Below are 27,104 nucleotides of genomic sequence, written 5' to 3'. Positions count from 1 at the left end.
CTCCGCTGCCACCAAAACGACCGCCTCAGAACCCCCACCAAACCTTCCCCAGTCAAAATCTCCCGGCCGGAACCCCTCCGGAGCCTCTTCTATCTCGACTCCTCTCGACTCTCTGGCGATGCAGCAGCAGCAACAGAATCCGCCGCCCGCAACGCGAACTCCGTCTGGTTCGTTTGCCAACGGCTCTCGTCCGCAGAATCGGCTATCCAGTGACATGAGAAACCGCGGTCCTCTGCCCGTTCCCTCCGGCCCGGGTGCTCATCTCCAAAACGGCCATTCCCGCAATATGTCCGGCTTCGAAATGGCGGCTCGCAGCCCTCCAAACCCAAGCAGTAAGAGTACAGTGTCTATTCTTTATCTCTCAGAGACGCTGCAGGCGTCAGTCTCTGGTGCGGAGCGCTGATTATTTCCCCGTTCGTGGTACAGATACCAAGCATGTTCCATGCAAATTCTTCCGTCAGGGAGCTTGTCAGGCAGGACCTGCTTGTCCCTTTTTACATTCCACCGATGCTGCAGTCGACTCTGCTCCGTGCAAATACTTCACCAAGGTACGCTAGATCGAGTTCTTTCCTTTTTTTCCCGATAGGGTTCCACGAGCACGACAGCGCCGTTGAACGGACGGGCCCCCGGTGGAATCTACAAGACACTGACGGGGACTCCAGGGTAATTGTAAATTCGGAGCAAAGTGTGCGCTGGCGCATATCTTGCCAGATGGACGACGGGTCAACCGCCCCAATATCGGCATGGGCATGGGTGGAGGTCATCTCAACCTGGGTGGCCGAGTCAACCCGCAGGCTTATCACAATCAGGATTCCGCCTTGACGAACTCAGTGTTATCACATCAGCGGATGAAGGGCCATGATTCTCGATACGCATATGGATTCCCTGCACAAGATGAATTCGCTTCTCTTCATGCGTCGCAGCAGCCACAACAAGGTCCCTACGAGGGTTTCCCCACGGTCGACACAGCATTCGTATCAGATGCTGGATCGAAATACGGATCACCTGTCGAGGACATCCGCCACCCCGCTTCTCCGAAACACCACCTCACAGCTCTCGATGCGCCGCTCCCAGCATCCTTTGATAGCCAGGGTATTTCTCATGTGGCTCGCTATGGCCCTGTTGCCGCTTCTATGCCCTCGAAATTCGGCCTTGAGTTGTCGCCGCCTGCGCAGAGAACACCTTCGGATGCACTTCGAAATCTTCGCGATGCCGCCTTCGGTACAGACCTGAGAAAGCAGCCGTCGAACCTAGGCTCCTCTCCTCCAGGATTCCCAGACGATTTTGTTGCCCCCCGGTTCCTGCATTCCCAGAGAATGGCGGGTAGACCTAAGATGCTCTCTGCCAGTGTCCCTCGTCCTATGGTATTGGACGACTGGGATGACAGCAATTTCACGATGGAGGAAGATTATCTGCCGGGCAGCTTGCACGACGACGTCCTTACTCCCCAGGAGAAGATGAGGAGGCTGTCCCGGACGGAGCACGAATTGAGTTCCAGCAACAGAGAATACGGTGGACTCGGCCTGATGGGAACAAGTGCAACAAAAGTCGGCTCGCCGTTGGCCTCCAGCCCTTCCCGATTCGGAGCGTTATTTGCCAAGCAGCGACAGAGGAAGGAAGAAGAAGCCCATGGTTCGTCCTTCTCGCACATCGGTTCTCCGCTGCGGGAGTCATCGTTGGGCTTTGGCTCAAGCCCCGGCTTGCGCCCGATTGGCAGCCGGCCAGTGTCCGGTGATGTCTCTCCATTTGTCTCTGGCTCTGCACAGCAGTCCTCGATGTCGACGCTCTCCCAGCAACTCAATGGCATGTCGCTCCATCCTAGCTCGGCACGCCAGGGCTCTGCTGGGCCCAGCAGCCGCCTTGACCGTACAGTTTCCTCCCCTGTCACCACGAGTCGAATCGATGAAGAACAGAGTGACCTCGTTTTCTCGATGGAAGAGGAAGAGGGCAACAAGCGGAGCAGTGTCGGCTGGGATGCGAACAAGCAGACGTCGAATGGGGAAGAGACAAACGCATCGCGGGATCTGGGTTTCCAACCATGATGTCGCCTAGAATCTCTCTAAACAAAGAACAAGGAGTTGCGGCCATCAGGCCGCTTACCTACTCCTGCGCTCTGACGCATGTATACTTGACGTGGCGCACACAAAGGCGCTCCTGTTCACTACTCGGCATCTTTCACTTAGCATATACAGCATAGAATGGCACAGCGCTCCCACGGTTCTCTTCACATCCGTTGATTCTCACCGTGGGTGGCCTGTGTCTTTTTTGGGTTGTTCTTTGCTTATTCTTTGCTTATTCCATTGGGAACCGGTGTTCCAGAGTATGGCATACTACTTTTTTTTCCCCTCTTCATTTCTTTATTCCAGCACCTGGTTCCCGAGGCTGCTTTTCTCATGTACGGGTAACACTTGCCCCATTTGCATCACAATCCGATGCCATTCTTCCTCTTTCCCTTTCTTCATCCTACTACATCATGCTCTTCCCGAGCCAGGGCCTTGTTCGCTCTCCTGTTTATGAATAAATGACGCTGTTATCAAGCTCCTTTCCTTTCCTTTCCTGGTTCAAAATCAATCTTGCTTGTCCGCTTTTGGGAGGAATTGTCTCTCCTTTACGTTTACAAAAATGCGAGTTTGAAAAAAATCAAGGGAGAATACAAGGCAAAAAATAAAAATTTCTACTACTTTTTTCTATTTCATGCTACTATCTATCTTTCTTCATTTTTTTCTTTTCTTTATGGAAGAAGAAATATCTGAGTCTGAGTCTTATAACATAGCAATCGTGGTGTAACGCACATATTGTTATTATGTTTATTAGCACTATTACATATTGAGATCCCAGAGATATACAATACAAATAAACCGATGAGTTTCTTTTTTATTACGGTGTCTCTATTCTGTAACATTGTAGTTAAATTAACTTAGTTATAGTTAGTTAACATCAGTAACTTAGTTAGTTGATGGCTAGTAACTACCGAAGAAAGAGTATTATATCATATATCACGTTTCAATTGTGGTATCTCTAGCTAAGCTAAACTAGTAAAGAAGAAGAAGAAGAAGAAGAAGAAGAAGAAGAAGAAGACAAAAAAAAAGGTAGAGAACAATTGGAAAACAAGCTGGACCGAATGTGTTATTAATATACACTAGTTACCTGCAGCCACTGCATGTGAAAAAAAAAAAAAAGGAACGAAGAGAAGTGAAGAACACCGCCAAAGATGCGCCTCCGAGCCCAGCCTAGCCTCCCCATTGTACGTATCTCCCTTTTATGTTCAGTTGGACTTCATTCGATCGTTTGGTTGGTAGGAGTTGTGGTGATAGGTAGAAATTCGTAGATATCGATGCTTGCTGCAGCAGGGGGGGGGGGGTAAGGAATCTCAAACTCGAGGGTCAATATCATCCAAATAGAAAGCAGAGCCCTTCAAGCTGATGAAAGAGCGTTTCTGAGCAGATTGCGCTAGGATTTGAGATGTCTGTTCCTGCGATAGTCGGTCCTTGAGGATCTGCTGCTGGCGCTTCTTCAGGTCGGCGAGTTTGGCTTCTTCGGCTTTGTCACCGTAGTGTTCTTTGTAGTATCCATCTGTGCCTGAGGAGATTTGTTCAGAGAGGATACGGATCGCGTCCTCGGTTAGACGTTGGACTTTGCGTGCAAGGGCGGTCTGTTCATCGGCCCGTTTGCGTTTGGCAGCTCGTTCGCGCTCTGCTTGCTCGTTGGCTTCTTTCCGCTTCTTCTCTTCGATCAGCTTCTGGCGCTCCTCCTTGGCGGCTAGGTACTTTAGCGAATGACCCAGTCGTTGTTCGACTGAAGGTACGATGTCCAGTGGGGGAGCGGAGAAGAATAGGACACGGCCCTGGTCGTCGCGGTGGAATTGTTCGCGGATGTCTGCTGGGATCGCGGCGTTCGCAGCATCGCTGAGATGGAATGTTTCGATCGGACGAGGCGCGTTGAAGTTGTAGACGGCTGGTGATCCAGCTGGAAGGCGCTGTCCAGCATAGGCTGGATACGGCGAATGCTGAGCTGCAGCGTATTGATGTGGTACCGCAGGCGCCTGGTAGACGGCCGCGTGAGGAGCCTGTGCCGAAAAGCTGCCCGAACGGTTGGGGAATGCAGGCTGGTAGGAGGGAGTAAGAGGCACTCGAGGCTGATGGTATACCGGCGGAGGCACAGGAGCTGGCGAGTGCTGCACCATAGGCAGCGGCGCTGCTGGCGAGCGAGCTACTGGCGGGGGCACCGTGGCAGCCATGGTGGTATCTCCTTGACTATCGACGCTCTGACGGCCCACGGGGTGACTGATAGAGGCTTGTCGAGATGGAGCGGGAGGCAGAGCAGGTTGAGGAGCAGGCTGCGGTGGAGGAGATGGTGTTGGTTCTGGAGGCGGGGATTCCTAGAAGATGAGGTGGTCAGTATGCTGAAAAGAATCAAACAAAGAAACGGCCTTTGCACATACATTGTCGTCTCTGGGTCGACGATGCACCGCACCGACAATGGGCGGCGCATTCTCAGCGCCCCAGGTCGGCTTGGGGAGATCATCTGTCTCCTTCGCATCTTCCTTCAGCAGGTGCTTGATCGGACTTGGGATCTTCTTGATCTTCCTGGGCATATCGAACAGATCCATCTCATAATCCTTCTCTCGCACCTCATCTGGAAGACAGCTAGCCCAGGTCTTGATTTTGTTCAATTTGTGCTTCTCCTCGTTGTAACGAGCTTCGCAGACATAGACCTCCTTGTCCGGAGGGAAACCTCGAGGACGACCTCGATTGTAACGAGTGAAGAACATCACGAAGCAGCGGTCGACCACCTCGCTGATATGGTGGTCTCGGTACTGACCCGTCTTCACGACCTCGTTGGGGTAGAAGTGCTTCTCGTAGTGGTGCACGGTCTGCTCAGGGCGGTAGTACCAGCACGCGTTCACCCACTTCTGGCCCTCCGCATCCTGCCAGGTCCGATAGATCTGTGCTACGATGGGTTTGGTCACGTCGTTCGGGTTCTGGATGTGCACCCAATCGCCTACTTTCCACAGCTCGCCGTTGTGCAGGATTCCATCCGGAAGAGGCAGACGACCGTCCTCCATCAGGTACTCACTATCGGGCTTCTTCTTCTCCTGTTCTGCCAGCTTGTGAGCCTCGACCTGCAGATCCTCGGCATCTTTGTACAGCTGACTATCGGGCTGGTTGTAGGATTTGGCGTTGTTGAACATGACGTCCATATCCCTCATGAAGTGGTCAACCGAGTTATACTTCTTCCGCTTCGACTTCCTCTTGATCAGATCAATCGCCATCGGCTCTTTGATCTCCATGTAGTAATCGGGATACGCTGCCTTGTCCGGCAGCTTTTCGAAGTGCCGGACCTTCAGCTGACCGCTGTTATCTTTGAACTTCCGGATCCCCTTCAACACAGCTTTGATCCTGGCCTCCATGGGTGTGTCAACGCGCGGTGGTCGTCCTCGCTTCTTACGGAGTTCAGGGTCGTTCTTGTGGGCGTCATCTTTGCCTCCCTCTCGCCTAACACGGCCACCACGCTTTCTCCGGCGGCGACCCTCATCGTCGGAGTCATCTGCGTCTTCGTCGTCTTCTTCGTCGTCCTCTTCTTCTTCCTCTTCGTTCTCGCTGGGCAGAGGATCCGCTTCCGGGATCTCACCCAGATCTGGCAGCTCAACCTCATCAGCGCTAACGAGACCCTGCTCGACCAGTTTCTTGAACTCGGAGACGAAGACATCCTAGATCGCAATCACTGTAAGTTTCTGCCCGTTGCGCCCAGTGGAGCTATGCCAACCACCTACCTTGATCACGAGCGCATCTTCGTAGGCCTGCGATTTGGGACGATTGTAGGTTTGCGCATTGTGTGGAATCTGTGAGCGAACGGTCAGTTGCACATGCGACGCTACAGGACTGCTGGCGGCGACTTACCAAGGCGCAGTCGCGCACGAACTCGCGGAAGTTCTTATACTCGCGCTTGTTGATCTTCTGCTTCAGGATACTCAGAGCCATAGGCTCCTTGATGATATCATAATAATCGGGAACATTGCGCTTATTGACACTGCGCTGGAAGAGTCTCGAGGGATCATGGCCACTGCGCGCGCAACTGTAGTTAGCTAGGTCGCGTCCGACGGATCTACAAAGGGAGCTTGCGGGAGCTCTCTCACTCTTCTTCTCTGTAGTTATAGATGGCCATCACCACATCCATCATCGCCCTCCATTGGTCTTCCGTAACATCTCCGGTGGCCTGTTCATTCTTGACCCCCTCTGCACCCTCCTGGGGCTCCTGAGAGTTGTCACCCTTGCCATCTTGCTCGATGGACTGGACGGGCTCTTCCGACGCGGGCGGGCGCTCCGACCCCGCGGACTCGGTAGGTGTCTTCGCCATGTCACGTCCGCTTCAGCGAGCGCAGCAGGAGCACAAGAGAAAGCTTCGTCCCAGGGCGATCAGCGTGGACAAGCGATGCCTGCATGCACTGGCTGTCCGGGCGGTTTCTGTCGCGTTTTGTCGGCCAGCGTGAGGAATTCCCTGGAGCGTCACGTGCAGACGTCCATGATGAGTCAGCAGAGTCTGTTCTGGGTAAGGCGGTAAGTAATCGGCAATATTTCCAGTATTGTATGGTAACATAACTCATGGTAACACTGCAACAGTGACTTTCATCTGATGATCTGATATAAGATCATATAATATTCTCCAGTGGATATCCAATCGAAGTAGATGATATTCCCCGGGATGTTACTTCATTTGTGTTCTTTATTTTATACATATATGAAGATAGGAGCTCTCACTAAACTTATCTAGAGCAGTTTCCATAGGAACCGTACCTTACCTCCGATGACGTCCGTGATGCCGGGGATGGTTATTACTCTGTTCAGTGAATCGTATACAGAAGCTAAGCTATCGAGAAGCAGAGCAATACAGAGCAAAACACATAGAGGATGCTAGTTGACAGGCAATACCACGGCAGAAATGAACCGATATAGCATCTCGTCCAGTTAGAAGCTGGAATACCTTAATAAGAATGATTTCTAAATTCCCCCGCCTCCGCATCCGAGTCGACGCCAACGCCGTCCGGTGCCACGTTCCACCACGCTCGATGTGCTTCCTGCACGGTTGATCATTCCGGGCTTTGCTCCAGCCCAGTAAACAATCCATTGTCGTGTGCGACTGACACAGTTCTCTTCATATCGTGTCTGCTACGCTATCTCGCTCATCCGACCTACCCCTCTTTTGCGGCGACAATATCAACCTTGAGAACGACCATTTCTCTTACCTGACGGTGTACCACCTAGACACAGCAGTCGCACTCCCTCTGCATAGTATACTCCTGAATCGACGTCTCCTTTGTTGTCACATACCCGGCTGGTGAGATGAGGATCAGAGTGCGCGGGCCATCTGGGCAATCCACCATCACCCTCGACAACAGTGCGACGGTGGATGACCTGCGCGGTCAGATCCAGGAGAAGACTGGGCTGGAGGCCTTTGATCTGAAATATGGGTTTCCTGATATAAAGCGGCTTGCCCTGGATCAGTTCTCGCCCACGCAGCAGCTGTCAGACATCGGCATCAACCTCAATGGAGAACAGCTCATCGCCACCAAGAAGGACGGAGCACCCACGCAACCAGAGGTCAATGCCAGCGCAGCAGCCGCAGCCGCAGATGCGCCGTTGTCGCTATCTCGAAAAGACCATGGCGACGTGGAAAAGGATCCGCCTGAGGTGCCATCCCCAGAGCATTCGGGGACATTCGTACTGCGGATAATGCCAGACGACAACTCGTGTCTCTTCAGAGCGGTTGGAAGCGCTGTAATTGGCGGCATGGATACGATGACGGAGCTCCGGTCGATTGTTGCGCAGGCGATCCAAGAGCAACCCGACATCTACTCCGAAGTTGTCCTTGAGAAGAAGCCCGACGACTATTGCCGGTGGATCCAGACCGAGAATGCCTGGGGCGGAGCGATCGAATTGAGCATCTTGAGCAAACACTTCGACATCGAGATCTGCTCGATCGACGTGCAGACGCTGCGGGTGGATCGGTTCAACGAGGGTCAACCGACGCGCTGTGTGCTGGTATACTCGGGCATCCACTACGACACGATTGCGCTCTCCCCATCCGATCCGCCTTTTACCCACGCGTACGCGCCTCCAGAATTCGATACCAATATCTTCGATGCGGCCGACCCGGTAGTGTTGGAGAAGTGTCTGGAACTGTGCAAGATCCTGCAAAACAAACACTACTACACAGACACGGCGGGGTTCCAGATCCGATGTAATACCTGCGGTGGGATGTTCGTGGGCGAGAAGGGCGCCACACAGCATGCGGCGCAAACTGGACACTACGATTTCGGAGAGGCGAGTTAAATTCAACGGATTGTTGGCGGTATGTATATATTATAACACCACTTTGACGATCCGGTCCCTTCCCTCTTTCCTTACGGCTTGGAGGGGCTCGAGGAGGAGCTCTTATCTCGTATGAACGTCTGTACTCTTTCTCTATATATACATATATAACATCACAATCATGGGAGCAAGAAGCTTTATCGACAGACAACCGGGTCGCTGGTGCGTTGAAACAAGGTACTGGGGCGGGGTCTACCATAATGCATTTCCCGGGAGTCGAGGATTGTTTGATGACGAGCGGGGAGGAGAGTTGATCTCAAGGGCAAAAGCATCGTGTCCGAGAGAGATCTGGGCCCTCGTGGTGGACCGATTGGACGGTATTTCATGTCAGATATTACTGTGGTTAGCCCGTTAGTATAGCTCTCTCTCTCTCTCTCTCGACTTGAGTGCTTTGGAGGTCAATCGAGAGTGCCATGGAGATGAAAACGAATCGACTATATCGATCTTATTTATTATTCTTCTGGACGATGAGCGGCGTAAGGGCGTCGTTGACGTACGCGAGATTCTAGATTGGATCTTGCCCCGAGCGTAGAATAGGGCGAAAACGTCACCGCCAGAGTCGAGTCGAGTCGGCGAACGACAAACCACTCTCCAAAAGCGTCTTCGACTTTCTCAAACAACCATCGACTCTTGTCTGGCGATCAACCCATCTCCCCTCCTCCTGAGTCTGTTCGATCTCATCCCTCCGTTCGTGTCTCTTTCATCGTCCCGCCCGCATCTGACTTCCCCCTCCGCCACTTTCGGGGTTCCGGGGGTGGCTTTATCTATCTCTCTGCCGCCGTCGTTACTGTATGGCGACCACAGCGTCCTTCTGCTAGGGATCATTTCAAATCGCGTCTTTCTGCAAGATCCATCATGTCAGAAGCCAGCTCAGTCACCTCTGCTACGGGCTCCAACGCCCCCGAGAAAGCCGCCGATGACTCCTCGAAGCTCAAGACGTTCCTTTCCATCCTCCGCAAGTATGTCTTCGTCGGTAACAATCTCGCTCGTGAACTCGCAGGACACTTCGCAGAAGAGGAGGACGGATGATACTCTGGTTGGAGACAGACGGTTAATCTCTATCTACACTACAGGTTTATCGGCGTGGCCGACATTGCCTCTGTTCGCTTCTCGCTGCCAGCCCAGCTGATGGAACCGATTCCCAACCTTGGTGAGTGCTAAGACTACGCATGGTGCATACGCAAGAAAGTCATAGTCTAACCTCTCTGTCATCAGAGTATTGGAACTATCTGGATAGGCCGGAGACCTTTGTCAGGTCTGGACTCCTTTGTACTTCCGTGAAACACTAGTCTGACGGCGAACTATAGCATCGGAAAATCGGATGAACCTCTTGGTCGAATGCTTGAAGTATTACGGTTCTGGTTCACCAAGGATCTGGTACGCCCATTTTGCGGACAACGCATCTCTCTGATGTTGAGGAGGAACCGTGCTGAACAACTACTGCAGAAATACATTAAGGGGAAACCATGCAAGCCCTACAATTCCACGCTTGGCGAGTTTTTTAGGGTTGGTCGTACAATTGGCTTGGGCTGCTGTCGGGGATTGTCAGACTTGGCTGATATTTTCCTTGTCGCAGTGTAATTGGGAAACAGAAGATACGGCGGGCCCCGTCATCACCTCCTCCAAGACCGATAAGACTAATGGCGCTACCACCGTCAAGGACGACAAGGGAGAGCGCGTCACAGTGTCCTACTTGACCGAACAGACGTCTCATCATCCCCCGGTGTCTGCCTTCTATGTCGACTGCCCCGAGCGCGGTGTGACCGCCCGCGGTTTTGACCAGATCAGCGCCAAATTCACCGGCACCAGCATCCGTGTTGCACCCGGGCAGCACAACCTGGGCATTTTCGTCAACCTGTCCAAATGGGACGACGAAGAGTATCAGCTGACTCACCCAGCTGCTCATCTCGGCGGCTTGTTGCGCGGTTCGCTGTCGATCAGCGTGTCGGATACCTGCTTTATAACATGCCCTAAGACCCGGATAAAGGCAATCCTGCAGTACCTAGAAGATGGATGGGTGAGCCGGGCTCAGAATAGAGTCGAGGGTATCATATTCCGCTACGACCCGGATAACGACAACAAGACCAGGATCAAGGACGTCCCTGAGGGTGATGTTCTGGCAAGGATCACCGGTTGTTGGCACGACCGGATATACTACACTCTTCCCGGTTCCACCGAACAAATCCTTCTGATAGACGTTTCCCCTCTCTTCCCCGCCTCCAAGATTGTCCCTCCCGAGCCAGAGCAGCTCCCGAACGAGTCACGCAAGCTATGGTCAGGCGTCACTGCCGCCATCCTCGAGAAGCGGTATAGTGAAGCCACCAAGTTTAAACAAGACCTCGAAGAACGCCAGCGTCAGAAAGCCGCCGAGCGCAAAGAAAAGAACGAGGAATGGACTCCACGGTTTTTCACCGGCGCCGTTACTCCTCTGGGAAAGCCAGAATTGACAGAAGAGGGGAAGAAAGCCCTCAAGGGCCTCCATGAACACAATTACAAACTGGAAGAAAGCAAGGTAACAGGCGTATAGACGGCTTGAATCGAATTCATATACGGTAAATCATAAATCGAGTGTACATGCCAGGACTCGACCTCTTTGTTTTTGTTTCCTTTCCCTATCTTCCTCTCTCTCTTCACCACAACAAATACGGCGAAATGTGAATGCAGTTTGATTCCGGGAAAAATCTACATAATTCGGCCCCGTCCTATCCTACCTTCTTCTTGGCAGTTTCTCGTCCCATCCTCTTGTCCTATTTCATATTACTTCTTTTCCCTTTTCCTTAGGTGTGGGCGCTGATACTACAATGTGCTAATTACATTCTTTTTTCTTTTCAACCTATCCTGCGCTGAACTTCCTTTCTATTATCAGAGGGAAGATTCCAGAATCCATGGTCTGTCTATGTCTATCTATCAAGGGGATAAACATGCATATACTTCTAGCCTTATTTCATTCCCCCCACCCCCGGCCAATTCCATCAGGAAATTCGAGCATGATCAATCATTCCTATTGATCTATCTACATATCTGTTATCTCTCACTTTCTCCCTCGTTTTTTTGCACATCCTTTCCAGAAATCGGATCCGATCTGGAATATCCATTATTAACACTTCCAATCTGATAGAATATCGTTATTTGTACTACTTGTGTTTGTCTAGGTAATCGAAATCTGGCGGGCGTTTATCCTGTCTGCACCTTTGGGCTATTCGTTCTTTTTTGGTCTTTGCACTCTGATACATTCTACTGTTTCTCCTTTGGGGTGATCTGCTGATCGGATATGTAAATTTTCTGCGTTAAGAATGTATAAAGTTGGCTCAAATGGTATTCGTTTTTAAACAGTTGAGCTGGCCAAACTTCTGGCACCAGACTTGCTAATCAGAACTGGCAAAATGATCAAACCTGAGATGATTCGTCGTAATTGAAGAAATCCCGGGGACCGTATATACGTGTTCGATGAATTATAACTTCCATAAATTCTCAAGATGAGATCTGCTTGGAATAAAAATGCGGAGTTCTTTCCTCCCCCTAGGATAAGGCAAAATCAAAATAATATATCCTCCCCATGCATATCAGAGTATATTCCCAGTTCATGACACATCCTTGTAACTCCAGACCAAAAAAAGAATCCCCATGCCAGAACCGAAGAACCCACAATGGAAACCAACTCCAACATCGCATTCTTATGCTATCTGGATGATCTACGAGGCCGCCGCGACAACCTTGAATCCGGTAGCCAAGGTCTTTTGGATCTCCTCATTCCTATGTTGAAGCAGTGACAAAGCGTATGCCACGTCGTTCCACTGTCTTTCGGTCTCGCATCTCGGCAGACGCGCCGCAAGTTTCTCTGAAAGTTGTCTGGCATGTTTGTCCTAAAATAGAGTGTCAGTCTGCCAGTTGCGAATGGGGGAGAACATGGTATTCAGCACAACGTACCTTTTCAATGAAACCAGCCAAGAACTTGATGATACGCTTCAGCGCACCCTCGTCAAGGTCCTTTTCAGCGCTCAATAAGCTGAACATATCCACAAAGTGGTTATAGACAGCATTGTCCTTGGTTGCCAGTTCAGTGAAGAACATGCGTGCCAGATCGGCAATCTTCTTGTCCTCATCCTCCAAGCATTTCGCCATCTCGCCCAGCTGTCCCTTGACCTTCACCTGACCGGCTAAGATCAGGAAGGTAAGGGTCATCAGACATGTTCGCTTTACGGAGGAATCTTTATCATTAAGTCTTCGATAAAGGAAGTCCGTGTTCTCGTCGATAAGATGGTTAAAGCATACTGCCATATCTCCCAAAGCAATAACAGCATTGCTACGAACAATAGGGTCTTCAGAGCGTTCCATGATGGTTATGAGAAGAGGAAGGTTCTTCTCGCAGTACTCGCCTGACACACACATCAGCTTAGCCATGCAGAGAGTCGCAGCGGCTTGAAGGTTGCGGTCAGGATAAGCATTGTTGTTTGCGCAGATCTCAGTCACCAGAGGCCCGAAGTTTGTCAGGAGGGAGTTCTCCCCGTAGAGAAGCTCACGTTCGCGAATATGAGCTATCGCTTCGGTGAAGTCATCTTCGGTGGTGCCGCCGATGAGATCAAGTTCGTCATCCTCGGTTACTTCATCCTTCTTCTTCTGGGCTTGATTGGCAGGCTTGTTCTTTTCTTGCTCAGCTTTGCGTCGTTTGAAGTCGAGTTCGCAAAGCTCGAGGTGGACGATCTGCTTTATGGCAACATGACCAACAATGAAGAGCAACTGTGAGAGCATTGAAGACGTATTATATTCCTTGGCCGCTTGATCGTTGCTTGATGCCGTTCCTGGTCGCTGTTCCTCGCCCTCGACAGTCGGATGCTCGGACGCAGCTCGTTGGGGATGAGGCTGGAAAACGAACTTCGTCTTCCGTCTGATGATGTCTGAACAGAGGCTATCTGGATGCTTGGCAAGAGCGTAGATAGCACCGATAGCTTGCTCTGCTACTCCGTACCATTCTTTGTTGTCTGTGACTATATCTGTCATGGCTGCAAGCTTAGTCAAAACCGCGTGGTCATTTGGCAGCTTTGAGACTCCTGTGTCCTTGGACTTCGCTTGTCGACCCGGAATCATCCTTCGCAGTGCAATACATGTGTACTTTGCAAGGACCAAATCCGCTCGTCCAAGGCTTCCCAGACCGATTCGGAGCATCGTTTCGATCTCCTTGACAACGATTTCTGGATCGGCTAGAGCAAGCATACCAAGGACAATAATTGCGCCCCGGCGCTGCGTTCGCGAGATTTCCTTTCTTTGGACACCATAGACCTGCCACAGCTTTGCGATGACCGCGTCAGATATGTGACCGGCTTTCATCATGGTACTGAGCAGCTGCTCAAGCGACGTAAGTTCTGCCGGAGTAGACCCGAACGTCAAACTGATCATGTTTCGGGCAATGTAGTTAGCAGCGTCATTTGTGCTGAACGAATCCGGTGCTTCGAAGAAGAGTCCCTTGTAGCAATCAATCAGATGTGTCTGGACGCCCTTGCCTTCGTCGCTGTTTCCCTTCGTCCAGATAAGTCGAAGCATTCGCCGGATTCCTGTGCGCGCAGTTTCTACTTTGTACGCATCGATGACCACGAAGAAGTCCATCGCTTCAATGACTTCGCTCTTGTTTCGAGCCGATAACAATTGCGAGACATTCCCTGATGCAGAATGAAGGACTTCAATGAATCGAAGAGCTTCAACATAGTACTTCCTAGTTAACTGCAAGCGTGCCAGCAGCTCGGATGTTGCTGCCTCCTCGGCAGCCTTTTTTATGGCAGCGGCCCTTTGCTCGTCGGTCATCCTTGGCGTTTTCGATGGGGAGTCCTCCGGCGAGTCATCTTGGAGGGTCGTGGCATCGTCCAAGAGCTCGCTATCGATATGTGCGGCTGCGGGATCATCCCCAAGACCGGGCGTCTCTGGAGGGGGTTTTAGCGCATCGAGCTCAGCTTCCACGGCCTCTAGTCTAGTAGTCCACTCTTTGTGCGAGAGTTGTCCGCCGTGCATGACACTGAAGGGATGGGTTGAGACCAGTTTGGTCAGCAGCTTGATTGCGTTCCTTCGGACATTGCTGCTCTTGTCTTCCAAGCTACGTGCAGCCAGTTCTGCCGCCTTCTGCCTCCTCTTGGGGAACTTCTGCTCCAAATCACAGAGTCTCATGTAGACCTGGATTGTTCGGGACCGACAGTAAGGGTTGATGTCCAGGAATCTCTCCTCCAGCACGTCGAAGAAGGCATTGATCTGCGTCTTGGAACTCTCGGTCCTTTCTTCCTCCTTAGTAAGGTCCGCGACAAGGTTCCCGCAGACTTCAATAATGGCACATCGTAAAGTGTATGACTAGTATGGGTGTTAATGAAGCTCGACAGTAGAGTTCTGTGTGAGATTTTACCTCGCTATCCAATTGCTTCGCGAGCAATGTCATCTGTTTAATGATCAGTCTGGGAGCAAGCTCCGACAGCCTCACGATGAACGCAGAGACCGACTTGGGTCCTCTGGTATCATTCGAGTTAAACTCCTTGTTTGCCAATTCCCTGTGACTTGTTAGTCTCCATGCTGTAGCGTTCTGGAGAGTAGATCGTACTTTAATATCTCGTCGGACAGCTGAGGATAATCGTATTGCTCCGCCAGAATGTGCAAGAATTCTGCCATCGGTTCCGACAAATGTTCAAAATAAGTCAAGTTCTGGACGATCGATGTCTGGGCACCTATATAGATGGTCAATCAAGGCCACGTCTTCCAGAGCAGGCCGTGGAACCTACCGAACGCGTGACCGTGATGTTTTACCGCGATGCACAATACCTTGAAGGCGTGCATCCGGATGGACATGCTTTTGACTCGCTGCTCGCTCTCCAGTATCAGATAGATCGATCGCGTGAAGAGACTGATGAAAGTGTCGCGGTCGGAAGTAGTTAGGAAAATCTTGCTGAGTTTGAGCTTCATGACTTTACACATGGTCTCCATAGCGATTTGAATCTGAGCTGTCCAGTCCCAGTGGCCATCTTTGTTGCTCTTCGATTTGGGCCCTTTTCGTGAACGCGCAGGAACTGCCTCTGTCGTTTTCTCTGCGGCTTTGACCTCCACTGCCGACAGCGCCCATTGCAGCAGGAAGCCATACATCTCCAGCAACTGCTTGTGGTGCTGTACGGCATCTTGTTCGTCGGCTTCGAGATCACCGTGGATGATATCGGCTTCAACGGCGAGACCGGATACGATGAGGTCGAGAATCTTGCTCAACGTCTTGGACGAGATCGCGGTGACACACCTGGATGTAAAAGACAGTTCAGAATCAGGGTCATTTGGGTTATCACAGCGAGACGGATCATAAGGAAAAGTCGAGGCGCACTTGAGCAGAAGTTGAAGCGAGTCAAAAAAGACTGCCCTCGTCAGGCCCTCCGGGCTCTCTGCGACGGCATCGACGATGGGGTTCAGTACCGCGTCTATCTGCGCGGACGACAAGGACTCTGGGTCATTTTCGCAGTCGAGAAGCTCGGAATCTGCTTCAGTGGTCGGGACGGTAGCCGGATCACTGAGATAGTGCTTTAGGGATTCGTTGAGATCAAAGTTTATCCTGTCCTCCATGGCGGACTGGTGCGAAATGTAAGATGGCCTTTGAAGGCGCCGTATCAATGCGAAAAGAAAAAAGTCACTGTCGTAGAGTCATGAGGCGGATAGTGGCGTGGCGACGATGGATGGCGATGTTGTCGATGAGGATCGGGGATGGTGGTGGACGGAGTCTTTGCGGTGTTGATCTCCGCAACTGAGGGGGAAGGAGCGTTAGTCTAAGGCCGAATTGGTGTGTTTGTATTTTTCCCTTTTGGTATTTTTCAGGCAGCACTGCAGCGTATCTGTTTTGGGAAAGCGCACACTGTGTGTCCCTTCCTGATCGAGCAGAATATCACGCCGCCCAGAGCACGCGCCGCGCCGAGAGCAAACAAGACAACACGCGACGACAAAGCATTTTCGCTCGTTCCGGATAGAGATGAATGCGAGCCAGCGACGATGAAGCACAGTTGTCGTTAATTGATTGATTGATTGATTGATTGATTGAATTGTGGCTCTCGCTCTCGAACTGCCAGTCGTGTACTCGCCATTCTCAGTTCAAGTCTCAGGCATTTGCCATTGCTAATCAATCCAACCGACAAGCTACGCTACCAGTACCATGTCGAACCCACCTCACATAGTCCCACCGGGCCATTTTGATATACACAGAGACGATCCGACCAGACAGAGCCAGGCACGGCGGCTACAGTCGATTGTGGCAGAGGGAATCCCGACGGACAGTGATCACTCGCGCGATGTTGAAGAAACCGAGGCACAGGATGAGGCTTTGGAAGAGGTTGATGAGTCCGTCAAAGAAGACATGCGAAAGTTGGAGGAGACATTCACTGGCATTTCTGAGCGATACCGTCTGATCAACAGAATTGGAGAAGGTGGGAACCTTGATCTTCCCTTTTCAAGCTCGTGCTGATCGTCATTCGTTAGGGACCTTTTCGACAGTGTACAAGGCGGAGGATCTGCTCTACGACCACTATGAGAATGACTGGGACTTGGATCTAGAGAATGATGATGGTAAATGGGCGGCGCCGCCGTCGAAACGACGAAGACTGGGTGACGAACAAAATTCCTCATGGCCGGAGAAGCGCAAGAAGCCCAAATACGTTGCTCTCAAGAAGATCTACGTGACCAGCAGCCCCCTCCGCATCCAAAACGAGTTGGAACTCTTGCACGATCTCCGCGGCTGCAAATCGGTGTGTCCGCTGATTACGGCGTTTCGACACCAAGATCAAGTCGTAGCGGTTCTGCCCTACTTTCCCCATACCGATTTCCGCATTCAATACCGCACCTTCTTGGTGGCCGATATGCGTCACTATTTCCGGTCATTGTTTTCGGCATTGCATGCGGTGCATAAGCATAACATTCTTCATCGAGATATCAAGCCCACGTATGCTGGACACATCTCAGTCTCACTTAGCAGATGCTAATGAATGAATTAGGAATTTCCTCTACAATCCTGAACGTCGACAGGGCGTCCTGGTGGATTTTGGATTGGCTGAGGTATGTCAATGACAATCCGCAGTATACGATGGCACCAAACGACTGACATTACGCTCTTCAGCGCGAGGGATCCGAGTACACCGGCACCTGTCTCTGTGCGAACTCGCCAGCGGTGCGACGTGCCAAGATTCTAGGGAGCTACTACTCGACGCACTGTTCATCTACGATATCGTCGGGGTATCCCAAAAATGATTCACGACCATCGCGGAGAGCGAATCGTGCCGGCACCCGTGGATTCCGTGCCCCAGAGGTCCTGTTCAAGTGCACCTCTCAGACGACGAAAATCGATATGTGGTCTGCAGGGGTCATTCTCCTGACTCTCCTCGGTCGCCGGTTTCCGTTCTTCAATTCAGCCGACGATGTCGACGCCATGATCGAGATGGCAAGTATTTTTGGAAACCGCCGCATGAAGGCGGCGGCTGCCCTGCACGGTCAGGTATTCGAGACGAATATCCCGACGATTGGGGAGAAGGGATATAGCTGGGAGAAGCTAGTGGTCTGGGCCAGTTGCGTGGAGGAACTGACAGAGAGCGAGAAGCAGGCCACACGGCTTCTGGCTGGATTGATGGAGCTCGATCCGCACAAGCGTCTCAGTGCCAAACAGGCCCTGGAGCACGAGTTCTTCACGGATCCAATTGATCACGACATGGAATGGGGCGGTCACCCCGAGAGCGAAGCTGGGGAGTCGGAGGCGGAGAACGAGGAGGACGGGGAGGGAGACAAGGACGAAGTGGCCATGCTGTAATGCTTTTCTGCAGCAGCATCCGACACGGGTGCAGGCGTGTACTATAACGATTTAACGAACTCTAGCTTTGGAGAAATGATATCCTCCGTACGTGAACTAGAATGTCACGTGGGTCTTCGTGACTCTGGCGTCATCCGAGTGTATCCCCGCGATTGCAATGCGATCAGTTGCTTGTCGGGATGTCCGGCGCTTAGAAGAGATAATAGCTCATGCTTCTCCTGTCTCGCATAAAGTCCAGGTCGTCTGGTCTATCCTATAATCGTATCCCGCTGCGCTGTGCTGCTCATCTTGCTCCATTTTCTTCCTCTGTAGCTGCTGATCATCTTATGACAATCAACCCCTCCACGTTTAACCGACCAGCATCTCTACTGTCGAGAACACTTTCCAAAAGCTGTCATCGTCATCAGATCAGGGTTCCAACAAGACTGCTATCAATGGCGTGGTATTGTTCTGGACAAACAAACAGCGAACTGATCGAGAACCTGTTCGAGGCAGGTCTCATCAAGAATGAACGAGTAAAGAATGCCATGCTAGGCGTAAGTATTTCTTTCACCGCTGTCATTATACTTTACATCCTTGGGCCCCAGTTCAGGTTGTAAAGCTATCACAGAACTTCACTTCCCAGTACCAATCAAGCTAATCGTCCAATTTCCAAGGTCGACCGCGCTCATTATGCGCCCTCCGCCCCATACTCCGACTCCCCTCAGCCGATCGGATACAGCGCCACCATCTCCGCTCCCCATATGCATGGCCATGCCTGCGAGTATCTCATCGATTTCCTCCATCCCGGCTCTCGTGTCCTGGACATTGGCTCCGGATCAGGCTACCTCACTCACGTATTCGCAAATCTGATCGATGGCCCATCTACCGGCAAGGACGGCTACGTCGTTGGAATCGATCACATCCAAGAACTCGTCGACCTCGCGAAGAAGAACATGAGCAAATCCCCCGAGGGCCGTAAAATGCTCGAGTCGGGAAAAGTCAAGTTCGTCACCGGAGACGGACGCAAAGGTTGGCCGGAAGACGCGCCTTACGATGCTATCCATGTTGGGGCCGCGGCTGATAAGCTCCATCCTGTTCTCGTGGAGCAGTTGCGTGCTCCGGGACGCCTGTTCATTCCTGTAGAGTCAGAGGAAGGTGGTGGAGCGGCGCTGAGTGCCCTCGGTTTGGGCGGTGGTCAGTATATCTGGGTCGTAGATAAGAAGGCTGATGGCTCCGTACATAAGGAGAAGGTCTTTGCGGTTAGCTATGTGCCACTTACTGATGCGCCTCCAAGATGAATGGGTCATGCTTTTTATTTATCCCGACTCCCATGTTTTCCGGGAGTTGATCGGCGTTTGTGTTTACATAGTCTTCTGCGATGGGTATTGAGTTGAGTCTCTCCTCGCTCGTCGAATGGGTAAAAGCATAATATCCTGAAGCATGAACGTCTTTACAACTCTAAATGCACACGAAAATCTTTGTCCTCACGCTGGAGGTACTATATTCGAGTAGAACTTACTTAGGTAAAATTGCAGGTTTGATAGCATTCTCCATTAGAATACCTATAAAGAAACGTTCTAAATTGATAATATCCTTCAAGTGAGCTTCTTCTCGAGGAAGAAGTTAGGAAGTACACTACGCCTCAGCACTCCTGATCCGATTTCACCTGGAAAATACCAATACCCCAAAAAGATACATCGAACCGAAACAGAAGATTACCAGCAAAAGAATGCTTGTGGGAGCATGGGTGAGAAAATGCACGAAAAAAGGACCAAAGCAGCATGTAAATAACTAGCCGAAGGGAAAACCTCCGGGGAAGTTGAACCCCTGGCCTGAGAACTTGAATTGGGGTCCACCATGCCCTTGCTGAAAGAAGAACTGCTGGCGTCCTCCTCCAGCAAAGGGATTTCCCTGTTGGAAGGGGTTTTGCCTTCCCGATTCGGGGTCGTTAGGATCGTCGCCGTTGTCGAACCGGGCTTTCAGTTCGGGGTTAGACAGCACTTCATACGCTTCGTTGATAGCAGCCATCTTCTTCTCCGCTTCCTCCTTGGTAACACCTTTAGACTTGGCCTTATCAGGGTGATGCTCCTTCGTCAGCTGGCGGTAGGCACGCTTGATAGTTCGCTCATCGGCATCTCGACTGACTCCGAGAACCTTGTAGTAGTCCTTTGACTTCGATCTCTTGAGCAGAGTATGTGCCTTCTGTAACAAGCTTTGTACCTCATTTGAACCTGGATGGTGTTCCTTGGCCTTGTTTAGCGTTCTAATCGCGTCTTCAAAGCTTTCCTCGTCCAGCTCCGTCTCAGCCTTGAACAACAGCCCGTGGAGAGATTGAGGATCAAGACCCAAAGATTCAGAGCAATAGGGCTTCGCTTTCTTGGTCTGGTGCATCTATAATAAAAAGGGTCAGTTAAATGCAAATCGGTATAGTTTGGAAAATCAAACGTTGGATAACATACCGCACGATAAGCTTCACAGGCACTTTGGACGAGCGACATGTAGAGATTGCTGGGAGCCTTGGGATGAATATGGCCAGCTTCCCTCGCTTCCTTGACATCCTCCTTTACGTCCTCAAGGAGACCGCTTTCACCACTAGTTCCGACGATCAGGTTCGCAGCATTGTTGAACTTCCGCTTCTCCATCGCATCCTGCAGCTTGTCTAGTCGTTTCACCAACTGCTTCTCTCTGCGGAATAGTCGCGAACATGGTTTCGAATCTGGATCAGAATGCAAACATTTCCGCACTTGGGAAACGCCAGGGTCTGTTTCTCCGAGAGCGTAGAATAACGTCTTCGAGATCTGGAGATGCGGTTCCACCGAGCCGGGAGCGAGCTGCAGATAATGACCAAGATCACTGAGAGCCTCTCGAATCTCCCCTCTTTCAAAGCGGCAGTGCGCTCGGGTCTGACGAAGACTGGGAGCCAAGCTCGCCTTCATGATAGCAACATTGGCCTGCTCCACACAGCTGTCCCAGTTGCTCTTTCTCTCAGCCTCCTCTGCTAGCAGTGTTGCCGCCTGTGCCTCCTCCAGTTCCTCATATTCCGGTGACTTTTTCTTTCCAGCTGTCTCCAGATCACGCTTGGCTCCAGTCCAGTCTGCTGTCTTGGTCTTGACACGAGCCCTCTGGATAAGGGCGCCCTCAAAGTCCGGCTTTAGTTTCAGTACACGATCGAAATCCTCCACAGCTTGTGAATTTCTTCCCAGGGAGAGATAGGTGGCTCCGCGCTGGAAAAGCGCCAAGTAGTTCGTTGGATCGCGCGCCACTGCAGCATCGAAATAAGTCAGTGCCTCCCGGGGAGAGCCATTACTGAGATGAGCCTTGGCCGAGGAGATTAGAGACGACAGCGGCGTGTCTGATGCGATAGGCTCTTGAAGGGCACTGGAAGTCGAAAGACAGGCCAGGAGGACCGTCAGAGAATACAGAGAGAGTATCATGGCGAGAGCTCGGTCGTAACGAATGAACTATAGCGACAGTGTAGGTATTAAGATTAGAAGGCGACTGACGAAGACCCAGCAGCCTGGGTGTCCGCGAAAACCGTCGACCAGTACTGAGACGATGTGTGCGAGAGTTCAAGAAGATGGCGCAGTTACATTACTGTTCTTGTTCAGAGCATGAAGCAGGAATAGAGTAAAGTAGACAAGATGAGCTCAAACGTCCCTCCGTGCTATGGCTCCTGCAAGTCTGGCCTTTACCGTTTTATTCCGTACCGTTACGCTCTGTCTTTGAGTGATTGGTTACCAAAATGCGTAATATTACGTATTTTACAATACTGGAACATCATCGATGTAAGCAGAACATATCTGCACGTGATGCGGTGTCGGATATCTCAAGATCTGAAAGAAATAGAACGCTTTGTGAATAGATACTGGCAGTGGGGTCCAAGAGCATTGGCAGCCCATATTCTCTCTGGAATATGTTCAATATCCCCTGGGTATGCTCAAGATGTCTCTCTCGATCTTTGAGAGCCTCATGGAGACAGGGCTTGCCCGTGCCCGTGCAGCGACGGAGTCAAACCACAGGTACGTTATCTCCTGCTTATTCGACCTCACTTCCAGCAAAAGCAGTTATTTACAGATAACATAGCTTCAAACGGACTCCTATCGTCGGCTCTTCTTAATCGTGCGCGATCGATCGCAGCCGAGCATGCATCTCTTTCTACCCGTCTCGCCGAGTCCTTCGATGCGAAAGTTGCGAAGCGCGTTGGCGAACTTACTCCGATCGTCAATGCTTTGGCAGAATGGGATAAAGCAAATGAGGTACGCCCAATGACACACGATTTCATCTCCTCTCAGACTCGCATTTACTGACTGATCGACTACCGCAGTCCATATCAGAGCTCAATTCACTTCTAAAAGACCCCCAGACAGACGAGGAATTACGATCCCTAGCCATTGAGGATCTCGAAAGTAGCAATACCAACCTACCCGCGATTTCGGATCAGTTAAAGAAATCACTTATTCCCCGTCACCCCTTTGCGGATCTTCCTTGTTTGATCGAAATCCGACCCGGTGCAGGCGGCGACGAGGCAGGCCTCTTCGCGTACGAACTGCTAAGAATGTACATCGCGTTCTGTTCTCGAAAGGGATTTCGCACGGGTATAATCAAGCTAGATGCGGAAGACGGAACTGCGGATGATCGTCTCACGGAGGCTGTCATGGAGGTCGAGACTGATGGCAGTTATAATGTTCTTAGGACGGAGGCCGGCGTGCATAGAGTCCAGAGGGTTCCAGCTACGGAGGCCAAGGGACGTATACATACAAGTGCTGTCAGCGTGATGGTCCTTCCTAGTTTCCCGGAGCCAGGGTTAGGTGAGGACAGTCCGCTGAATTTCGAGGATCCGAACAGCGACTACTATATCGATCCCCAGGATGTTCGCTCAGAGAAAATGAGAGCGAGCGGCGCCGGTGGACAGCACGTCAACAAGACTGAGTCGGCTATCCGCCTGACACATATCCCCACTGGAATTGTCGTCTCCATGCAAGAGTCACGGTCCCAGCACGCAAATCGCAAAAGAGCATGGCAAATTTTGCGAGCCAAGCTGGCAGACGCGAGACGAGAAGCTCGCGAAGAGGAGCTAGTGAAACTTCGACGAGGCGCAATGGGGGGTGTTGCGAAAATGGGTCGTGGTGACAAGATCCGCACGTATAACTACAATCAGAGTCGATGTACCGATCATCGTAGTGGTATCACAATCCACAACCTAGGGAATGTTCTCGATGGCGGTGATGGTCTCGAAGCGGTCATGGAGAGCGTACAAGGGTGGCTCGCTGACCGTGAGGTTGAGACAATGATTGCCGAAGATGAACTGAAGGAGGCAAAGGGGAAGGGCCAGAAGAAGGCATAGAAGGACAGCCCACTCTGGAAACAGCCGTTCCATGTTCGAGGGTCCTCTGCATGGCCCGCAATGTACCACGGGCAATAAACTTGCGGATATAATTCGAGTCGGAACACTCAGTATTCCCTTTACTGAACTGATGCATGTTGTATAGTATGTCATTGATGACAATAGCTCTCATGTCTAAGCTGGGGCACTTTAGATACCAGTAGTGTACAATACAGGCCGCAACCGTCACATCATATATATTTTCCTTGCGGGTCGAACTTATCCATTGCCTCGATCGTCTTCTCGTACCTGTTTAAAAGTCAGCTAGTCTTTTTTCGATATGATATTATGCAATCATTATACGCACATCGTAAACACAATTCCTCCACTCATGATCAGTCTTGCCAGACGTGGGACAGCGCCAGACCACAAGGTCAGAGGGCCTTCATCTTTGAAGATCTTCGCAGCACACACAAAGCTGTTCTTGTAATTCTTGCTCGCTTCCAATGATTGCATTCTGCTCGAGTTAGCATCTATTCCAGCATTATCTCTATAAACCAGCTTACCTAGTCTTCACCGTGTCGAGAGGTTGCGTAACGTAGCTAGAATAGTATGGGAAAGATCAGCCACACCGAATCATCCAAGATATCGTGCGCATGAGTTTCGATGTAGACATACACAGTGATTAAACCCGCCATGCCTCCAATAGCGAAAGTGCTCATTGTGCCCAGCTTCTCTCCCGGAGCGACGTAGCCTTGAACAAACTGCTTCAACGTCGTGTAGCTGCCAAATCTCGTCGCCGAGTTGGCTGCTTGTCTGGCCGTTGTCGGAACAAAGCCTTGGAAAAAGCCTCGAATACCTCTTTCCTGGAAGATGACTTTACTGCCGTGCAGGAATCCGTTCAAACGAGGTTTGGCAGACTTGCGATCATCGATCCTGGATGTAACAGAACGCCCCAGTCAGCATTCTTGTCTAAACGAAGACCAAATATAACGAGAAAAGCAGGTGTACTAACAGCTGCGTCTTAATACTCTCGAACGGAGTGACCGCCAAAAGAGATTCAGTGAAACCGGCACCAAATCCAGCAATGACTGTCCGGGGGCCAGAAATGTGCCCATTTTCATCCTGGAGCAACGATTTGTAGGTATCGAAGGCAACGAAGCCTGTCAAAGTCCGCAAACATCAGCGGGTATTCGGAAGACAGTATACGTCCATACATGGAGCTTTGAACGATATGACAGCGGCGAAGCGGGGCAGACAACTCACGGATTCCTGCTTTAAGGGAATTTCCCACGATCAGAGTCGTGCATCCGGCATACCACTGTTTACCGAAAGGTGGCCATGGGAGTTTCTTCCCGTCCGGTAACCTTCGGTTGAGCTGTGACCGGGTCTTTGCGACTGAGGTTTTGGCTGGTCAGTGGTCGCGGGATAGAACTGGAGAGGAGGAATTCTTGTCCGTACACTCTGCTGGGTATGTGATCGCTGTTGTTGGTTTTGGTCAGCCGCTGGTCATTGTTGCATCTCGTCCAGTTTCTATTGGGCCTGGATGATCATACCAATCTCGATAGCTCCGGCAGTAGAGCCAGCGATGATGGACCGCAAGCTGCTAGGCTGCGAAGACAATTAGAAGGGCACCAATCGATGTGTTCGAGATTGAAGCAAACCTTGGGTTTTGTCTCCCTTTTCTCAGCAGTGGCCATTGCTGTAGACGCCCTCCCTGCACTCGATGAGCGGGACGATGTTGTCTATGACAGAAGCTCGACAGTGGAAACGCCGATTGTCGGCAACAATTTATTACGGCAGTCGGCAACCCCTGCTTGTGCATCCAAACCCGCCGACAATTGAAATTCACAGGTTGTCAACATGTAGAATCCTACAAATCCTTATGCTAGGGAAATCAACATTCTTCTTCTTTTCCTCAAAGCCGTTCAATCTATATGATATTGTAACCGGCTCCTGCAGTGCTGATTGCTTAATATTTGGGACGGACGGAGATAGAGTGAGGCCATTTGCAACCCACATACCTACTTAACTGAAGATAACTACTAGTATATCTTGTAGTGGAATATAGTCCTGGGAGTTGGGAGTAGTGGCAGGGCACTGTATCTTCCCGACAGACAGCAATAACTGACCTGAGGACGTCCCTTTACATATTTACGATGAAAGCTAAGTTATCCGAAGTTCTTGTCCATATCTATTAGAAGTGAGTAAGCCAGCTGAGTTGATCCTCATCGATTATGCACCCTCCCTGTTCACGGGAGCTGGCTCTGGTAAACGAACATAACCTTCGGGCGGTTCCTTCATGGCTTGAAACACTTCCACCGGAACAGAATGGTCATTGACATAGTCAAGAAGTGCCTCGAAGTCCCGACAAACATGCCTGTTTTTAAAGTCTGGAAATGGCTGATTCCAGCCCTCGACCCAGTTGAACAAGATGACATCGACGCTACTTGAACACTTAATCGACTGTGCAAGCAAGTCTATGCAATGTCCGATATGAGCCTGGTGCTGAGCATCGGGATTGTTTCCGAACTTCGGGAAGTAATAATGTTCGTAGGAGATCTCCTTGCGAAGCATATCGAGACAATGGAGAAGGTGGAACACTTCAGTTTGCGCCAGGTACGCATCATCGCCGTATCCGTGTTCTGGTGGAATTTTCACAGCCACAGAGGGGTCTTTTCCCAGTTTGCGGATCTCAGTTGATGAGATTATGAGTGGGAAAACACCAGTTCCTATCCGAAACCATTCTGCGTCTGCCTCAGGTCCCTTGGGAACTCGCAGGATCGAGGGTGGGTATGTATCATATAGTGACCCGTTGGTCGTTTGGACTATGCGAGGGATCTCGAAACGGTCAAAAACGGGGGCTGAATCGTCGTTAGATGATTTTCTATTATTGAAGAATATATATAGATATATAATATTCAGTGGTCTTACCATAATAAGAGACGGCTTTCCATTTCTCTTGGTCACTCAGGTGTCGGAGGCAAGCACGGCTAGCAAACGGCGAGAAAATGAAGAAAATCGTTACCAGCCAGACCGAGATATTCAAGATAGTGAGCCAGAGTCCCCAGCTGCGCCTCTGCCATTGCACACAGCCTGTAGGGCCATGCTCTGTGTCGTGTACCGAATTGCCGGGGACAGTCAGTAAAGGTTGCTCTGGCTCCTTCTCATCCATACTCTCACGCCAATTACCAGATCTGTCATCCGGGGCCTGAGGATATTGAGATTCGCCCAGGGCCATCATCTTAAGCTCAGACGATTCACTTGAATAATCTGCAAAGAATAGTCTGGCAGAGAGCTTTTTTTATTCAAGGTTTCGCGGTTAGCAGGAAATGCCACGCTCCCAACGTCACCGGCTCAGGTAACGTATAATTAGTATTCAGTATTCACAGCATAGCTAGATTGAATTGATACCGATTGAGGGGTTGCTCGCCGAAAGCAAGGGGTATGAGAAAAGGCGGGGTGACAGACTTAGAAGAGAGGCCGCTTCCTGTCCCTATGTATATCAGAGCGACTGGTATCAGCTGAAGGGTTTCCCAACGTGCAGCCGGCTGTGGCTTGCTGTGAGGACCACTGAAGTAGATGAATAGATCTTTAGATAGTTCACAGATCGCCGCAGATCGTGCGCGGATGCATC

The 27,104-nt window shown here is 50.9% G+C and overlaps 11 protein-coding genes across 11 annotated transcripts; 6 read left to right on the top strand and 5 right to left on the bottom strand.

Moving 5' to 3' along the window:
- Positions 1 to 214: 214 nt before the first annotated feature.
- C8Q69DRAFT_396029 (hypothetical protein) lies at positions 215 to 2,042 on the top strand (the record flags this gene model as incomplete). The annotated part of the gene is made up of 3 exons (XM_028627717.1): positions 215 to 332; positions 427 to 548; positions 663 to 2,042. The coding sequence occupies 3 exons, from the start codon at positions 215 to 217 to the stop codon at positions 2,040 to 2,042; spliced, it is 1,620 nt and encodes a 539-aa protein (XP_028488485.1).
- A 1,328-nt stretch (positions 2,043 to 3,370) lies between these two features.
- On the bottom strand, positions 3,371 to 6,357 carry C8Q69DRAFT_483986 (hypothetical protein; the record flags this gene model as incomplete). The annotated part of the gene is made up of 5 exons (XM_028631747.1): positions 3,371 to 4,378; positions 4,442 to 5,710; positions 5,774 to 5,842; positions 5,901 to 6,063; positions 6,137 to 6,357. 5 exons carry the CDS (start codon positions 6,355 to 6,357, stop codon positions 3,371 to 3,373), a joined length of 2,730 nt encoding a protein of 909 aa, XP_028488484.1.
- Positions 6,358 to 7,128: 771 nt separating this feature from the next.
- C8Q69DRAFT_1033 (putative OTU-like cysteine protease) lies at positions 7,129 to 8,410 on the top strand. The gene has a single exon (XM_028625037.1). The coding sequence runs from the start codon at positions 7,341 to 7,343 to the stop codon at positions 8,328 to 8,330; it is 990 nt and encodes a 329-aa protein (XP_028488483.1). The 5' UTR covers positions 7,129 to 7,340; the 3' UTR covers positions 8,331 to 8,410.
- Positions 8,411 to 8,943: 533 nt separating this feature from the next.
- C8Q69DRAFT_835 (hypothetical protein) lies at positions 8,944 to 11,081 on the top strand. Its single transcript, XM_028634092.1, has 6 exons — positions 8,944 to 9,328; positions 9,443 to 9,519; positions 9,585 to 9,624; positions 9,677 to 9,746; positions 9,816 to 9,875; positions 9,946 to 11,081. Exons 1-6 carry the CDS (start codon positions 9,225 to 9,227, stop codon positions 10,894 to 10,896), a joined length of 1,302 nt encoding a protein of 433 aa, XP_028488482.1. The 5' UTR covers positions 8,944 to 9,224; the 3' UTR covers positions 10,897 to 11,081.
- A 691-nt stretch (positions 11,082 to 11,772) lies between these two features.
- C8Q69DRAFT_961 (condensin) lies at positions 11,773 to 16,098 on the bottom strand. Its single transcript, XM_028634219.1, has 6 exons — positions 15,706 to 16,098; positions 15,122 to 15,624; positions 14,944 to 15,067; positions 14,752 to 14,893; positions 12,297 to 14,699; positions 11,773 to 12,232 (listed from the first exon to the last, which is right to left on the bottom strand). The coding sequence occupies exons 1-6, from the start codon at positions 15,939 to 15,941 to the stop codon at positions 12,062 to 12,064; spliced, it is 3,579 nt and encodes a 1,192-aa protein (XP_028488481.1). The 5' UTR covers positions 15,942 to 16,098; the 3' UTR covers positions 11,773 to 12,061.
- Positions 16,099 to 16,430: 332 nt separating this feature from the next.
- C8Q69DRAFT_773 (putative cell cycle protein kinase) lies at positions 16,431 to 18,267 on the top strand. Its single transcript, XM_028634024.1, has 4 exons — positions 16,431 to 16,792; positions 16,845 to 17,304; positions 17,357 to 17,417; positions 17,479 to 18,267. The coding sequence occupies exons 1-4, from the start codon at positions 16,522 to 16,524 to the stop codon at positions 18,160 to 18,162; spliced, it is 1,476 nt and encodes a 491-aa protein (XP_028488480.1). The 5' UTR covers positions 16,431 to 16,521; the 3' UTR covers positions 18,163 to 18,267.
- Positions 18,268 to 18,596: 329 nt separating this feature from the next.
- C8Q69DRAFT_396810 (protein-L-isoaspartate O-methyltransferase) lies at positions 18,597 to 19,442 on the top strand (the record flags this gene model as incomplete). Its single annotated transcript, XM_028627756.1, has 2 exons — positions 18,597 to 18,698; positions 18,819 to 19,442. 2 exons carry the CDS (start codon positions 18,597 to 18,599, stop codon positions 19,440 to 19,442), a joined length of 726 nt encoding a protein of 241 aa, XP_028488479.1.
- A 198-nt stretch (positions 19,443 to 19,640) lies between these two features.
- On the bottom strand, positions 19,641 to 21,578 carry C8Q69DRAFT_511314 (dsRNA-activated protein kinase inhibitor; the record flags this gene model as incomplete). The annotated part of the gene is made up of 2 exons (XM_028633260.1): positions 19,641 to 20,535; positions 20,604 to 21,578. 2 exons carry the CDS (start codon positions 21,576 to 21,578, stop codon positions 19,936 to 19,938), a joined length of 1,575 nt encoding a protein of 524 aa, XP_028488478.1. The 3' UTR covers positions 19,641 to 19,935.
- Positions 21,579 to 21,984: 406 nt separating this feature from the next.
- On the top strand, positions 21,985 to 23,626 carry C8Q69DRAFT_448856 (hypothetical protein). Its single transcript, XM_028629325.1, has 3 exons — positions 21,985 to 22,163; positions 22,228 to 22,400; positions 22,469 to 23,626. The coding sequence occupies exons 1-3, from the start codon at positions 22,058 to 22,060 to the stop codon at positions 23,486 to 23,488; spliced, it is 1,299 nt and encodes a 432-aa protein (XP_028488477.1). The 5' UTR covers positions 21,985 to 22,057; the 3' UTR covers positions 23,489 to 23,626.
- On the bottom strand, positions 23,627 to 25,222 carry C8Q69DRAFT_448852 (putative mitochondrial tricarboxylate transporter). Its single transcript, XM_028629324.1, has 9 exons — positions 25,132 to 25,222; positions 25,024 to 25,078; positions 24,929 to 24,949; positions 24,734 to 24,865; positions 24,483 to 24,630; positions 24,146 to 24,403; positions 24,034 to 24,069; positions 23,835 to 23,984; positions 23,627 to 23,776 (listed from the first exon to the last, which is right to left on the bottom strand). The coding sequence occupies exons 1-9, from the start codon at positions 25,165 to 25,167 to the stop codon at positions 23,719 to 23,721; spliced, it is 894 nt and encodes a 297-aa protein (XP_028488476.1). The 5' UTR covers positions 25,168 to 25,222; the 3' UTR covers positions 23,627 to 23,718.
- On the bottom strand, positions 25,223 to 27,039 carry C8Q69DRAFT_494259 (hypothetical protein). Its single transcript, XM_028632207.1, has 2 exons — positions 26,402 to 27,039; positions 25,223 to 26,331 (listed from the first exon to the last, which is right to left on the bottom strand). Exons 1-2 carry the CDS (start codon positions 26,709 to 26,711, stop codon positions 25,703 to 25,705), a joined length of 939 nt encoding a protein of 312 aa, XP_028488475.1. The 5' UTR covers positions 26,712 to 27,039; the 3' UTR covers positions 25,223 to 25,702.
- Positions 27,040 to 27,104: the final 65 nt, after the last annotated feature.

This window comes from Paecilomyces variotii (genome assembly GCF_004022145.1).
Source record: "Paecilomyces variotii strain CBS 101075 chromosome Unknown C8Q69scaffold_1, whole genome shotgun sequence".
Classification (NCBI taxonomy): domain Eukaryota; kingdom Fungi; phylum Ascomycota; class Eurotiomycetes; order Eurotiales; family Thermoascaceae; genus Paecilomyces; species Paecilomyces variotii.
The sequence above is the reverse complement of the archived record's forward strand: the minus strand, read 5'-3'. Positions and strand labels throughout refer to the sequence as shown.